General features: G+C 39.1%; 2 protein-coding genes across 2 annotated transcripts in view; both read left to right on the forward strand.

Moving 5' to 3' along the window:
- LOC134680285 (bifunctional arginine demethylase and lysyl-hydroxylase PSR) overlaps window positions 1-14384 on the forward strand; it is a 359994-nt gene that overhangs the window by 23197 nt on the left and 322413 nt on the right. The window lies entirely within an intron of this gene.
- LOC134680259 (acyl-CoA Delta(11) desaturase-like) lies at window positions 10665-11706 on the forward strand. Its single transcript, XM_063539351.1, has one exon. It carries the CDS (start codon window positions 10720-10722, stop codon window positions 11704-11706), a length of 987 nt encoding a protein of 328 aa, XP_063395421.1. The 5' UTR covers window positions 10665-10719.

Genomic DNA, 14384 nt, shown 5'->3' on the forward strand with positions numbered 1-14384 from the left:
CTATTTTGAACTTTTTGTTTCTAATATTTCAAATTAGAAATCAAAATCAAAAATATTTTATTGCATGGTTATGGGTTTACAAAATTTTTAGGTACAGTCACGCTCCGTAATTGTCGAGCAATTTAAGGTCCTAGCTAGGGAATGCAATCTCGCACCAAGATTGGCGATTCGAGATCTCGCACGAAAAATCCGAATCGAGATTGGGTGTTTCGAAATCTCGACAGTCAGATTTTCGGGATCGAGATTAATATCTCGACGAGATCGAATTTGACAAAGTAACTAAAAATGTGTTATTTTAATCAATAATCTCTAAGAATTCCATAGATATAGACATCGTAAAATCGGGCGTATCGAGATATTCCTAGGAATATAATGAAACGCCGACATTTCATGATCTGCCTAGCGAACACCAGCCATTTTGCGCAAACCTCAAGGTGTGATATTCTGATATTCCTATGGTCTATAGGCAAATTAAACAAAAGTCATCTCCTTCACGATTTTCGTCGACATCTCTTCTAAATACCTAAAATTGGTATGGACGTGTTCCTCGTGGTCTCCAGAATATGAATAAACCGGTTTTTATTTTATGGAGGGGGGGGGGACGTGTCGAAAAAAGGAAGGAAAAAGTTGATATTTGACCAGCATTGATATTTGTTCACGTCTTTAGTCCTATGGGACCGATCGGTTCGTGTGAGATGTCGTTGGAAAGAGTATTAAACGTGCAATTATTGTTTTGACGACCGGTCTGGCCTAGTGGGTAGTGACCCTGCCTGCGAAGCCGATGGTCCTGGGTTCGAATCCCAGTAAGGGCATTTATTTGTATGATGATACAGATATTTGTTCTTGAGTCATGGGTGTTTTCTATGTATTTGTATATTATATATATATATCGTTGTCTGAGTACCCACAACACAAGCCTTCTTGAGCTTACTGTGGGACTTAGTCAGTCTGTGTAAGAATGTCCTATAATATTTATTTATTATTTATTTTATTATTTATAATAACCGTAGTCAGGTCTCGGGGTAGCCTCATTCCCTAGAGACCGCGTCCCCAGGTGGCGGATAGGGGAACGCCCTCCCGGGCGAGGCAAATCGCCCGGAAGGCAGGAGGGAAATAAAATACCTCCCGCGGACCACAAGGCCGGAGAAGGACACTCCGAAATAAAACCTCGACGGTAGGCTCCTCTGACGTATTCGGAATCTAGGCTACTGGCGTACTGCGTATCTAGGTTGGGGTTCGCAGAAGAGATGGCGGCGGAGGAACCAGTTGGTCAACGGCGGCTCTCAGGCCTTCCAGGAAGGCTACAACCTTGGCGTCAGGTGGCAACCGGCCGTAAAACTTAAAGCCAACCTCAAAACTCCAAATATGGCAAGAACAAAAAAGAAAAGAGCGATTAATGCTAGGGCGTACCCCTTAGGCGACGACAAAAACCAAGGATGCAAGAATAATGCTAGGGCGTTCCCCCAAAGCGACGGAGCCGTCACTAGAGAGACCAAAAGACAGCCTAAAATGCGTTTCGCCAGCTGGAACGTGGGCTCTATGACGGGACGCAGCGCAGAATTGAGCGAAGTCTTGCACAGGAGACGCATCAACATTTGTTGCATCCAGGAGACGAAATGGAAAGGGTCGAAAGCGCGCAACATATGCCATAATTACAAACTCATCTACCACGGCAATGGGCCACGGAACGGAGTAGGAATTGTGATCGATAAAGACCTCCAAGACCGCGTAGTGGACGTCACCCGGGTTAGCGATCGTATAATCGCTATCAAGTTTGCCCTGGATGATCAATCTTGTATGAATATCATAAGCGCATATGCGCCGCAAGTGGGATGCTCAAATCATGAGAAACAAATATTCTGGGAGGAATTTAACGATCTTTTACAATCCATACCCCCGAACGAATCAAAATACATAGGAGGAGACCTGAATGGCCACGTTGGAAACACCTCAACTTCCTACCATAGAGTACACGGCAACTTCGGGATAGGCCAGATGAATGCGGAAGGTGAGAACATACTGCAGTTTGCAATAACACATGACCTTGCTATTGTTAATACCTTTTTTGCCAAGCCACTAAAACATCTCATAACGTATAAAAGTGGAGGTGCTAGTACCCAAATAGATTACATCTTAGCGGATCGTCCCCGGCTGAAATCCTTCAAGGACTGCAAGGTGATCCCAGGCGAGCCACTAACCTCACAGCATCGTATTCTTGTTGCTGAGTTTACAATGCCTAAACCTGTTAAGGTTGTCAAAGATAAGCTCACCAATATACGCTGGCATAAACTGGACAGGCAAGAGGGTAATTATCTAACGGAAGACATCACTAACCATCTAAAAGAAATGCAAAAACTAGACTCGACGAACGCAAAATGGGACCACTTTCGGAAACTATGCACTGAAAGAGCCATTCATCATCTAGGCATGTCCAAGGGTCCCATTCACGACAAAAAAGACACTAAGTGGTGGCAAGGAGATGTCAAACAAAGAATTGATCAAAAGAAAATCTTTTTCAAAATCTGGCAACATAGCAAGGACGATAAAGATCTTGACTTGTACAAAGTAGCAAAAAAGGAAGCAAAACGAGCAGTTGCGCAAGCCAGAGCATCATCAAGGGACGATTTCTATACCAAACTCGAAGCAGCCATAACTGATAAAGAGATCTTCCAAATCGCTAAGCAAAGGCATAACAACTCAAAAGATACCAAAACCATCAAATACATTAAAGACAAAAGTGGCCGACTACTAACGTCAAATAAGGAAATACAAGAGAGGTGGAAGGAGTATTACTCGAATTTACTCAACGAAACCTATCCTTGTAAACCACTACCAGAAATCCCTTGTGTACAAGGGCCAATACCGAGCATTAGCAAAGAAGAAGTCGAGACTGCTATAAAAAAGATGGCCAATCACAAAGCTACTGGGCCTGACGAAATTCCAACGGAACTGTTGAAAAGGCTTGGCGATGAAGGAGTTTCTTTTCTGACGGATTTGTTTAATGGTATTCTGACAGATGGTATTCCGGACGAATGGAGGCGTAGCTACTTGGTACCGTTTTTCAAAAACAAAGGTGATCTGAGAGATTGTGGGAACTACAGAGCAATAAAGCTAATACCACACTCCTTCAAAATTTGGGAACGCGTTATAAGCAAAAGACTTAGCCAGTTGACCAATATCAGTGAGAACCAATGTGGTTTTGTAGCCGGAAAGTCCACTACTGATGCTCTCCACACACTCAGGTTACTGATTGAAAATTACAGAGATAACAAAGCCGACCTTCACATGGTATTCATCGATCTGGAGAAAGCTTTCGACCGCGTGCCCAGAAAACTCATTTGGCATTCACTACGCGCCAAATATGTTCCAGAATACTATATTTCTATAGTGATGGACATGTACAAAGACGTGAAGTCAACCATCCGAAGTCCTGCTGGCAATAGCGATGAATTCCATGTGGGGGTGGGTGTCCACCAGGGATCAGCTCTCAGCCCGTTGTTATTCAATTTGGTGATGGACCACCTCACGTCGCACATACAACGTCCACCCCCATGGGATTTGCTCTACGCAGATGATATAGTTTTGATAAGCGAAGACGTAAAAGAGCTGCAAAACATTCTAGAAACCTGGAGAGTAGCCCTGGAAGACGGCGGACTGCGAGTAAGCCGACAGAAGACTGAAGTGATGCACTGCAACTTCAGTGGTGCCAACGTCCGAAGCACAATTAACTTGGACGGCAACCCTCTGAACGAAGTAACGAGCTTCAAATATCTTGGCTCGAACATGCAAAACGACGGATCCATAGATGCAGATATCGTTAACCGTATCAACACTGGATGGGTGAAGTGGCGTGAGCTCACGGGCGTTCTTTGCGATAAACGAATGCCAGTTCATATTAAGGGCAAAGTTTATAAGGCAGCTGTGCGCCCGGCAATTACATACGGCTCTGAGTGTTGGCCACTCAAAAAAGACCAAGTCGCTAAACTGCATGCAGCGGAGATGAGGATGCTGAGATGGGCTGGCGGAGTAACGCTGTTGGATCATGTTAAGAATATCCACGTTAGAGGCAGTTTCAGAGTAACGCCAATCGAAGAAAAACTCACGGAAAATCGACTCCGATGGTATGGCCACGTCATGAGGCGCCCACTAGACCACATGACGAGAAAGGTGCTAGAGATGAGTGAGAAGCCTAGGGGTCGCGGGAGGCCCAAGACAACATGGATAGGTCTTGTAAAAAAGAACCTTAAAGAAAAAAGAATACCACCAGAGACGACCCAGGACAGACGCTCCTGGCGACGCCATATAAGGAGAGCCGACCCCAAGTAAATGGGACAAGGCTAGGAAGAAGAAGAAGATAATAACCGTAGTCATGACTGTAGTTATTTACAAAATATTTAAAATATATGATTTTTTACCGTGCATGGATGGCATAAGTACTGACAAAACATGCGTCTAACTCAATAAATTATAACTTTACCGCAATTAATGTTAGTATAAAATATACGAAAAATTTCATTAGCTTTCCAAAAACATAAGTTTTATTGATGTATGATATTATACATATAACAAAGTAATGATGAATTTTGTTCCGTCACGTAAATGGCGGGCGACCGACCTCAACTGATTATTATTTCTCGGGTTCTATTTTACTGATCAATTGGTGATGCATACCATTAGAAAGAATATTAAACATACTATAATTGGTTTCTGATAACCGTAGTCATAACTGTAGTCATTTACAAAATCATTGAAAATATGTATATGATTTCTCGATCAATTATTTTACAATGCGCCCGCTATGAAGCTAGGAATATCAAAGAATGCATTGCTCTGATGGATCTGCCGTCTGTTTCATAAGGAAGATCGTGATATGCCTGGGTTAATATTAGATCAGGAAATGGTGGCGTTTCATGATACGCCAAGGATTACGATTTTACGATATGCCGCCGACATACTACTTATTTAAGGTACCTCATGTTATATTTTGAAAATAACAACAACAAATAAAATATTTAACATAAAATCAATTTTAATTTTTACTTTACTTCTAAGAAATGCTATCGATGTTAAACCACTATTTACCTTTACTTAGAAACTGCGTAACAATAATAGAGCTAAAGCCGGACACATAATAGCACTGCCTGAACAACATGAATTAGTGTTGAGTCGCTCACTCGTGAAGCACCTCATTTGTACCGCTCATTTTGTTAATTTGTCGCAGTACTTCATACCGCAAAAATGTCTTACATCACACCTCTATTCATTTTACTCATTTACTCGCGCGCATCACAAACACCTCTTGCCACACAAATCATTCACACACTTCAAATTTCAAAAAACTCTTATCCTTTCAATTTCACTCGCGACCCTGAAAACTCATACGGTCCTCATAACCTCGCAAAAGAGTCCCTGGATCGCGCGAGGCGCTCGAGGTGCTCACCCCTCACCCGCTCGCCGACACTCGAAACTCAAATGAAGAAACGAGTAATGGACGTAATGGTCCACACTGTCAACTGCCGAACTACAAACCTTATTGCAACGACAAAAGGTCCACCGAGAAAAGCGTTGAGTTTGTACCGCTCACCGGCTCTTTGTGACATGAATACCTCAAAATGAAACAACGAATTAGAAATATCCAAAGAGGGAGTGAGACAGACACGCGCCGTACTTCAATATCGCCTCGCGTCACCACCGAAAATACGTTAAAAATTAAACACGAAAGACAACAAGCGTAAGCGCTGCAAGCTTTCATACATCTTACGCCTTTTTGATCCTGACTTACGTGTCAAAATGGCGCGATAAATCAATCTTCAAAACGAATTTCGACGTGTTGCTTCTCTGTCGCACTTGTAAATTCGTACGTAAGTGTGACAGGGAGGCAACATGACGAACTTGGTTCGCGGTACGCCCTCTGTATACCAGGCGGGCATTTACGAAGCTTGGTTAGAAACAGAAATCCTTTAAGTGACTAAAATATTATTGAAATATAATACGGTAGCATACACAATTTATGATAATTTCAATAAGTTTCAAGTTTATTAAATAAAAAGTAAGTATAATTTGCATAGGTAAAATAAACATGTAGATGTAAATTATAACGATTTGAATTTGCAATACTTTTTATTAACATTCTTTGTAAACGTCTTCGAACTGACAAGTTATGATTATGACATATTTATATTTATTTTGTCCGTACTTCGTTCTAGTTCTCTAGAGCTAATTTTAGTTCTCTAATACCTAATACCTAGTAATAATTCTTATAATCATAACAAAATATGGACATAGTTTTCGCCAGTAAATATACCCGCGGATCTTCCTTGGTGCCTTTTGCATGAAAAAATGAAGTGTAAATGTAGACGGTGCGGCCGGCTCGAATGGTGCTTTGTTTATGTTTATTATGATATTGATGATATTACTGTTAAATTATAGGTGGTAAGTTAGTCACTTCTATATAATAATGATTGTGAAAATATTGAATTTGTTCTCCTTAGTTTGTTAAAAATTGTGGTAGTTTTATGGTTAATAGGTACTTATGAAATATATCACTACATATTATAAAACAAAGTCCCCCGCCGCGTCTGTCTGTTTGTGGGTTTGTTTGTATGTTCGCGATAAACTTAAAAACTACTGGACGGATTTTCATGTGGTTTTCACCTATCAAAAGAGTGATTCTTGAGGAAGGTTTAGGTGTATAATTTGTTAACCCGTGCGAAGCTGGGGCGGGTCGCTAGTGATTATTATACTTAAAATTATATCAAGTAGCAAGGAGGAGGTCTAAACAATCTAACAATAAAAAAGAGCTACATTAGAACAAGTTTCATAAAAGCAGCAAATTAAGTTAGGTACTTTATGTTCTTAGTTTGATTCTAAAATTATCTATCTCCTAAAAGTTCTATTCTTAACCTCCAGAATTGCACTCCAATGAAATATTACTACTTATTTATTTATAAAGGAAGTGATGAATACATAAATATGTATATACATTAAATATTTTTGGAGTTAATGGAATAGTCGACGCTGAAAATATGCTAGTACCTCACCTCATTTGAAGTAAGACATTGTAACACCTCATTTTAGAAAATGAGGTACTCATACAAACTCATTTTAAATTGATGTCCTACCCATCACTAACATGAATCTAAGGTCATATATTACTTAAAACAAAGTATTTCACTTTCAGTCTTGTTCGAGATCTCGAATATATTAATCGAGATCTCGACCGAGATTGCATTTATCGAGATTTCCTGTCAACTAGGTTAAATTTCGAAAATACGTGCGAGATCTAGCGAGATCTCGAAATTGCGAGATCTAGATAGCATTCCCTAGTCCTAGCTGAATTGGTTGTTTCATACACTTACTCTTACTCTATAGAATGTCCAATCCTGCCTTACAAAGACGTTAATATTTATATTTGTCATGTCTATACTTCGTTTCTGAGCATTATTGAAAAAAAAATACTTACTTGATACTAGTATTAACCACTAAGTACATAAATAGAATAATTCGCTAGTAACAGGCCACTATTAGTAACTGGCCACGCCAAACCAAAAATGAATTCTATTCACCTATAAATAGAATTCATTTTAGTATAAGGTGGCCAGTTATTGAAACCTTATACCTACTAAAATGAATTCTGTATAGAGGTGAATAGAATTCATTTTTAGTTTAGGGCGGCCAGTTACTGGCGAATTACCCTATTCGATATCGAGTTCCGTAAACGTAAGCCGGGTAAGTAAAAAAGTTCAATCGCAATAGGGTAATTCGTCAGTGGCCACCCCAAACCAAAAATGAATTATATTCACCTATAAATAGAATTAATTTTAGTATAAAGTGGCCAGTTATTGAAGTTATTGAAACCTTATACTAAAATGAATTCTGTTTATAGGTGAATAGGATTCATTTTTAGTTTAGGGCGGCCAGTTATTAAAAGTGGCCAGTTACTGGCGAATTACCCTACTTAGTAGTAGCAGTAACAAAAAGTGGCAATGCAAATTGCAATCAGTGAGGTGCGCGCCAGCGCGAGTACGGGCGCACCGCACGCGTCTGTGTGCGTGCATTACACATACAAATACAGTCTCTCACGCCGCGGTTACGCCCCGTCGGAGCGACGGGTATATTCAGCTTGAAATCTCAAAATTGACTTTTAGCTCAGCTCCCGTTTCGTCTTAAATTCCGTCAGGTGACAAGCAAGATTAATTACTACCACAACTTCAAACGCCATAATGAACCGTACCAGCATCTACACAAGGTTCATTTTTGTTTGAGTAGTGAATTTTAGTAGTCACGTGATATTTGTTAATTAAGAATTATAACAACAACATAGCATACATTATAATTAAAAACAATGGAAATGTCTATTTATTAACTATCACCACGATATCCGTGCATTATCCAAAAAATATGCATTAATGAGTGATACAGAGTACAGAGACCCCTCATATCTAAGGATAAGTGACCCGGAGATGAGAAAAAGCACACTAATTACCAATTAAAAATACCTTTATCAAATATGCGCAATGTACGCACCGCCCGATTCGAGCTTTAAAGCAGGCCACTGACGAGCCTTCCAAATGGATGCCGTTACAATGGATTCATCCAAATGGAAGGCATCCTAATATTAAACATTGTACGTTTTTGACATTCACGGACCGATTTTGGATTGCAGCCACGCTATTTGGACTGTTGGAAGGCTCGTCAGTGGCCACCTTAAGATAGGTCGATAGTAGTAGTAGTAGTAAAATACTTTATTGTACAAAAAGAAACATAAAACATGAAAGAACACACATCATTAGTACAGTCGCCATCAGATATATCGGAGCAGCCAAGGTGTTCACAAATATCTGAACACGCCTCTATTGTCAAGGCATTAGAGTGCGCGTTCAGATATTGTGAACACCTTGGCCGCTCCGATATATCTGATGGCGACTGTATAAAGGCGAACTTATCCTATCTTAGGCGAATTAATAGATCTAGAAACGATATGGATTAGATATGTCAGTGCCAAATGTGACGTTTCTTCAAACAAAAACATCACTTTTGAAACTGACATATCTAATCCATATTCTTTCTAGATCTAATAATTAATCGGGTCGACTGTTTCAATGGAATTTGAACCCTCATTTAAAGAAACAAAAAACTTTGCATTTATCATGAGTCATAAAATTTTAGAACAATATGTATGTTAAGCTTAGAAACAAATTAAAATTGGAAAAACTTACCGATACCGATCTCGGTATCGTATCGCTGTGACATCTTATAGGCATTGCTCGAATTGGGCCGTCACTCACTGACAATCTTGTGGTCCGGGAGACCCAGCCGGCCTACTGCCGTATTCGAACTTCAAGATATTCACAAGAGACGACACGTACTAGATCCATTCTATTATAGTTTAGATATCAACTAGTTCTCTTTTGCAGCGCAATTCGGGCAACCAATGTCACTTTTACGTTAGATAGAGTAAGGATCGGTTGCACCAAACTGTTCGTATAGTTAAAGAGTTCGCTTTATGTATGGAAAGTTTCATAGTAAAGCGTCGGGGCGCGCCTGCTGACGTTGATCAGTCTGTCAAATGTGGTTGGTGCAACTGGCCCTTAGATATCTATTAGATGTGAATTGGATCTCTAAGTCATATCCTGTGGAAGTCGTTCAAGAGTATCTCCAGAATCGCGCAAATGTCAATTTTGGCAGGTTAGATCTTAAACATATCGCTATCGTATCTTGGTGATGTCTAAAAGATGTCTAATAGATGTCTATTTCATAATCCGAATCGGGCTCCTATACTCGCTATCAGCTTTCGACCGCATGCGCCTCGGCGATCTAAGTCCGACCCTGTTGAGAGTTTAATGTAACTTCACAAGTCACAACAAAGGATGCGGTAAGCTCATGATGTCAATTGCATTTTTATAATTGTAAAACGCATAAGGTTGAAATTAACACAACATAGCATTTGCACCAAAGTGTGCACCTGTAACTCCTGTAAGTTAACTTTTTCGCTTTGCAGAATTCCTGCTTAAATTTATTCTGGGCACCTACATAATAGGGCATTTCTATTTATAGTTGTACCCCCAAACTTGCATTTTAGATTTTGGAATTTTTATATTAATCAGAATCACGAGCTCTATCAATCCTAATACAAGAAAAATATTGTCCCCAATATTTTATTCTAATTTTTGTTGTCCGTTTTGTTACGGTCATAGAAGGTTGTATTGAAAACCGTAACCAAACAGACCAAAAATTTGGGGACAGGTTTTCTTTTTCAGTAAAAATGGAAAAATTCCGTGATTCTATGTGGAAATAATATAAAAATTCCTAATTCTAACACAAAAAAAATCAAACCAAGTTATCAGAAGCAAGCGTGAGTAGGTACATGTTTTGTTATATAGGCTGAAATTCATAATTTTCAAAAAAAAAACACCCTTCAAAGTTTTATATTTCGTTAAGCCCCACGTTAGTGTACAAATGTAAAAATATGAAATAGTAATTAATATTCTATTTAAAATATAATTTTGGAACGTAGGCTTGTAAGGATGTGAACTCGACTGTACATAACAATGTATACTACACATTGGTATCAGTAGGGGTCACCGCTGTAACCTTTTCCTTTATAAATAAACGTCCATTGAAAATCGGGTTCAGTTTCGCCCGGCGAACCAAACTCGGGCACCACGCGACCGTCCGCGCGTAGTTCTTTAGAAAAAAAATCGGGTTGGAGTTTCGACCATGGATACCCGCAACGACGTCACTTTATGTGACTCCCACAAATTCAAACTCGTTAAACACAATGTAGTAAAGTTCGCGTATATGCACCTAGCTGCATTGTACGGAATCTATTTATGCTTTACATCCGCCAAATGGGCGACAATAATATGGGCGTTCTTATTACTTGAGGGAGCAAAACTTGGGATCACGGCCGGAGCACACAGACTTTGGTGTCACAGGGCATACAAGGCTAAAATGCCGCTGCAGATTATCCTCTTGATTTTAAATAGCATCGCCTTTATGAATACAGCCATTTATTGGGTGAGAGACCATCGTATACACCACAAGTACACCGACACGGATGCTGACCCTCACAACTCAAGACGCGGCTTCTTCTTTTCGCAAATAGGATGGCTGTTCGTTCGAAAACACCCCCAGGTCATGGAAAAAGGAAAAACGATTTACATGGATGACATTTACAGTAACAAACTATTGGTGTTCCAAAGAAAGTATGCCATTATCGTTATCGGACTGTGGGCGTATGTTATACCAACAGTTGTCCCAATGTATTTCTGGAATGAAAGTTTGAACAATTCTTGGCATATCTGTACGATGCTTCGTCACGTTCTCACCATCAACCTCATTTTCTTGGTCAACAGCATCGGCCACAGATGGGGAAATCGACCATTTGACAAGAGTATTAGACCTGTTGAGAATGTTGCAGTTTCAATTTTGTCTACAGGAGAGTGTTTCCACAACTACCACCACGTTTTTCCCTTTGATTACAAAGCGTCTGAACTAGGAGACACCATGTTCAATGCTGCTACCATATTCATCAATTTCTTTGCCATGCTTGGTTGGGCTTATGACTTGAAAATTATACCGGACAAGATGATTATTGCGAGATCGCAAAGAACTGGAGACGGGAAGAACCTATGGGGATGGGGAGACAAAGACCAAACGGAAGAAGAAACTAAGAATGTAGAACTGTTATATTGTAAAAATTAGATACCAAGTACCAGGCCAAAGGCGTCAAAGGCGGGTCGGGATTGGTTCGGAGACGCTCTTTCCCACAAGCTTTTGGAGTCGAAAGAAGAAAATTTGTTATCCTTCATCGTTTATAGTTTGAACGATTCTTCCAAAACTAGACGAATAAGAGCTAGATTCAGTGTTTATATATACAGCTGATATTATTAAATTGATAAATGCCTAACTTGAATACTTATTACTTAATGATTGTTAAGCAGAATACTTTTTGACTATTTATCGAGGTTAGACTAATTATTATAGCAAGCAAATATGAATTCACATATATATTAGACAGAAGCGATGCACCTCAACTTATAGCGTACATAGGTAATGTAATGTAGGACCAATCCTACGTATAAGTAATTTTTTCAATCAACCACCAAAAATTCACTGATATAATGTCTTATTTGGCCAGAAGAAAAGATACAAAAGAACGATTCATCGTTCGTTGAACTAAAACATCGAATTCCTAAAAATGTTCAAGTCTATCTTTTGGCGATCAATACCTATGTAAATTTTAGAAACAAAGACAACAATGAATTATTTTACATTTGTTAGTTTAATATAATTAGGTTAATGAAAATCTAGCTTGCCTCAGTACCTATATACCTGTGTATTTAGTTACTGTAGCCTGTGACAGATAAGGCTTATTTGCATTCAATACAACTTTGTATTCCAATAGTTGTTTATATTACGATATTGTAAACAAAACTATTTTGCTTCATTAAAATAATTAAAATTAATTGATTCCGGCCGATTACTGAAAATGTTTACCTCTCATGCAGCCATATTATTATAATAATTATTTTTATAGTAAACAGAATTCACATCTGGTTCACATAGTTAATGTGGGCATGCGTTTTTGTCTATAAAATTTTCTATCGCATAGTTATATCTAGATTTGTAACTCATTACCAAACATTTGTATAATATCTTAATCTTATTAATTAACCTACTTTAAGAACTACTCTAAAATTTTTCTGTAATAATTCTAATATATTTCACTATAAAATTAAATGTTGTAGTTATTAAGAAGTTTAGTCTAACAATTAGGTGCTATTTAGGGGACCTTAACAATTTTCTATTGTGCTGTTATAGGGCGGCCAGTTATTAAAAGTGGCCAGTTACTGGCGAATTACCCTACTTAGTAGTAGCAGTAACAAAAAGTGGCAATGCAAATTGCAATCAGTGAGGTGCGCGCCAGCGCGAGTACGGGCGCACCGCACGCGTCTGTGTGCGTGCATTACACATACAAATACAGTCTCTCACGCCGCGGTTACGCCCCGTCGGAGCGACGGGTATATTCAGCTTGAAATCTCAAAATTGACTTTTAGCTCAGCTCCCGTTTCGTCTTAAATTCCGTCAGGTGACAAGCAAGATTAATTACTACCACAACTTCAAACGCCATAATGAACCGTACCAGCATCTACACAAGGTTCATTTTTGTTTGAGTAGTGAATTTTAGTAGTCACGTGATATTTGTTAATTAAGAATTATAACAACAACATAGCATACATTATAATTAAAAACAATGGAAATGTCTATTTATTAACTATCACCACGATATCCGTGCATTATCCAAAAAATATGCATTAATGAGTGATACAGAGTACAGAGACCCCTCATATCTAAGGATAAGTGACCCGGAGATGAGAAAAAGCACACTAATTACCAATTAAAAATACCTTTATCAAATATGCGCAATGTACGCACCGCCCGATTCGAGCTTTAAAGCAGGCCACTGACGAGCCTTCCAAATGGATGCCGTTACAATGGATTCATCCAAATGGAAGGCATCCTAATATTAAACATTGTACGTTTTTGACATTCACGGACCGATTTTGGATTGCAGCCACGCTATTTGGACTGTTGGAAGGCTCGTCAGTGGCCACCTTAAGATAGGTCGATAGTAGTAGTAGTAGTAAAATACTTTATTGTACAAAAAGAAACATAAAACATGAAAGAACACACATCATTAGTACAGTCGCCATCAGATATATCGGAGCAGCCAAGGTGTTCACAAATATCTGAACACGCCTCTATTGTCAAGGCATTAGAGTGCGCGTTCAGATATTGTGAACACCTTGGCCGCTCCGATATATCTGATGGCGACTGTATAAAGGCGAACTTATCCTATCTTAGGCGAATTAATAGATCTAGAAACGATATGGATTAGATATGTCAGTGCCAAATGTGACGTTTCTTCAAACAAAAACATCACTTTTGAAACTGACATATCTAATCCATATTCTTTCTAGATCTAATAATTAATCGGGTCGACTGTTTCAATGGAATTTGAACCCTCATTTAAAGAAACAAAAAACTTTGCATTTATCATGAGTCATAAAATTTTAGAACAATATGTATGTTAAGCTTAGAAACAAATTAAAATTGGAAAAACTTACCGATACCGATCTCGGTATCGTATCGCTGTGACATCTTATAAGCATTGCTCGAATTGGGCCGTCACTCACTGACAATCTTGTGGTCCGGGAGACCCAGCCGGCCTACTGCCGTATTCGAACTTCAAGATATTCACAAGAGACGACACGTACTAGATCCATTCTATTATAGTTTAGATATCAACTAGTTCTCTTTTGCAGCGCAATTCGGGCAACCAATGTCACTTTTACGTTAGATAGAGTAAGGATCGGTTG

The sequence above is a fragment of the Cydia fagiglandana genome, chromosome 3 (assembly GCF_963556715.1).
Source record: "Cydia fagiglandana chromosome 3, ilCydFagi1.1, whole genome shotgun sequence".
Taxonomy (NCBI): Eukaryota; Metazoa; Arthropoda; class Insecta; order Lepidoptera; family Tortricidae; genus Cydia; species Cydia fagiglandana.